Genomic DNA, 2,500 nt, shown 5'->3' on the forward strand with positions numbered 1-2,500 from the left:
TTTGCAGAGTCTAACCTACGATTTTCCGGTTACGAGTTCGGATGCTTTAATGGTTTGGCTCCCACGGTCTTTTGTAGCTCGGTGGTAGAGAATCCGAACTAGTAATCGGAAGGTTGTGGGTATAGATTCGACTCCTGCAAAGAAGCACTCGGATTTTTTCGAGTATCTACGAGTCTACATCGAAAATAAAATTTTTCATCATCATCATCATTATTATCTTCTTAATCCAATATTAACATACGCTGAGCCGTGCGCACATTTTCCTCCATTGCTTGCTTGCTCGCTCGCCCACTCTCTCGCTCTCTCTCTCTCTCACTCACTCACTCACTCACATATTTGGGGATAGAAATGACCTCATCTGGTCGCTATACCTACGCAAGAGACATCCTTAGCAAAAAAGCTTATAAAGTTCTTGCGACAGTGAAACGATTGCTCTCCAATTCGGATACGACCACAATTACAATTAAGAATAAGCTTTTTGATGCCCTTGTCAAACCTATACTACTATATGGATGCGAAATATGGGGACCGGAGCTATTATCATATAAGACCCATTTTGACAAAAGCACTATCGAACAAGTCCATATCAAGTTCTGTAAACAAACACTAAATACCCCATGGTACACAGAAAACATTGCCTGTAGGGCAGAACTTGGACGGTACCCTTTAAGTATAGACATAAAAGCTTCAATATTTAGTTACTCGCTTAGATTACAGCATAAAACAGTCAACCCTCTATTAAAGGAAGCCTTTCATCACGCAAAAAATCACAGCCAATTTTTTGATGTATTAAATGATGACGAAACTATACGAATGCACTCTACAGGCAATACATCAAGCCAACTACACATTAAGAATGCTCGTTCCTCCATAAAGAAACAGCTTAAAAAGGACTACATTCGAAATTGGCTGAAGGCTCGCAACAACGCTTCCGAAGGCTCAAGAGAGAAAGTTACACACAAAGAAGTCAAATTCGACTACCAATTGGAAGACTATCTCAAAACTATCAGAAACCCAGCACATAGAATAAGTATGACAAAATTGCGTCTGGGGGTTCATAGCTTGCGAATACAGACTGGGAAATACGAAAATAGAGGTGCACCAATCCCAGTAGATGGAAGAACGTGTCTAGTCTGCAATAGAGGCTATATAGAAGACGAGCGGCACTTCTTGATGTATTGTCCAGGGTACGATAACATTAGAAATGACCTCCATTCTCTCCTTTCAAAACACGATGTTGTTTTCAAAAGCCGTAATGATGAGGATAAAATACGGTATTTACTTACCCTAGAAAACGAAAGCACTTCAAAGATAGTAGGTAAATACACATATTTAATGTTTCAGAAGTGAAAAGACTTCCTAAATGCAAAATAATTAAAATAATTTTATATTAATTGTATTACAAGTAATTGTATGATAGTTGTAGTTAATTAGTTATTCTAGTAGATATCATCACCTTTATTGTAACGAGACCGATACCTCCCTTTGGAGAGTAAGGCGCAATAAAGATTTACTGTTTACTGTTTACTGTTTACTCACTCACTTCCTCGCTCTCTCACTCACTCTCTCACTCACTCCCTCGCTCGCTCGCTCACTCACTCACTCACTCACTCACTCACTCACTCACTCACTCACTCACTCACTCACTCACTCACTCACTCACTCACTCACTCACTTACTAACTCACTCACTCACTCACTCACTCGCTCGCTCGCTCGCTCGCTCGCCGACTGACTGACTGACTGACTGACGGTAGCCAGGGCTAATCCTTAATATCTGGCTAGAAATTTTCTTCTCACTTTTTCTTCCGGCCGCGCTACAACCATTTGATGAAGGCCAGTGTCTTGCTTCTCCGTGATCTACGGACGATATATTTCTACTCTTGCATAACATAGTACAGTACAGATCCTCATATATTGAGATTGGGCTACCTGTGGTTTCTTCATTGTGAGGGGCACAATGACCAACTAGTCTTAGCCTTCTCATACGGATTGTTTCACAGACTCTTGGGAGACTCCCGTAGAGTTCCTGATTAGTTATTTGTTGTTGCCTATGCACGTTCAGGGCCGTTCCCAGCATTCTAGTGTAGCATCCACTTGCTTGTTTTGCTCATCCAAACTATGTACGCCATCATCTTGTCCTTCTCACTTAAGTGCAAAGTTCTTCCTGCTGGGTCCTGCTCCAGATTTCTACATTGTTTTTACTTCTACTGCCACTTTACTCGGAAGATCCTCCCGAGATATCTCTCTATGTGGATTTGTTTTTTGCTTTGTTTCTGCCCCGTACAAAACCACTGATACGTCTAACGGCTTGTGCCTACACATCTAGATCTTGAGGTTAGATTACTATGTCTGTAGCTACGAAATACCAAACGCTCTATGCCACTTGTTGTTGGTCGTCAACAGCACTGAAGCTGTGTCGAAACTTATGGCAGAAACGACAAGGGTGTATTAATATCACACTTCTCTCCATTTCAGGGATACCTGCAGTTTTTGTCAGC

At 41.4% G+C, this 2,500-nt stretch overlaps 1 protein-coding gene across 1 annotated transcript in view; it reads left to right on the forward strand.

The window, feature by feature from the left end:
• Nucleotides 1–2,500, forward strand: part of LOC138044659 (adhesion G-protein coupled receptor D1-like) — an 18,580-nt gene that overhangs the window by 1,830 nt on the left and 14,250 nt on the right. The window contains exon 2 of the mRNA XM_068891120.1: nt 2,478–2,500. This exon is cut by the window's right edge and continues 59 nt beyond it. Coding sequence (XP_068747221.1) covers nt 2,478–2,500 — 23 coding nt within the window. The remainder of the gene's footprint in view (nt 1–2,477) is intronic.

The sequence above is a fragment of the Montipora capricornis genome, chromosome 4 (assembly GCF_036669925.1).
Source record: "Montipora capricornis isolate CH-2021 chromosome 4, ASM3666992v2, whole genome shotgun sequence".
Lineage (NCBI taxonomy): Eukaryota > Metazoa > Cnidaria > Anthozoa > Scleractinia > Acroporidae > Montipora > Montipora capricornis.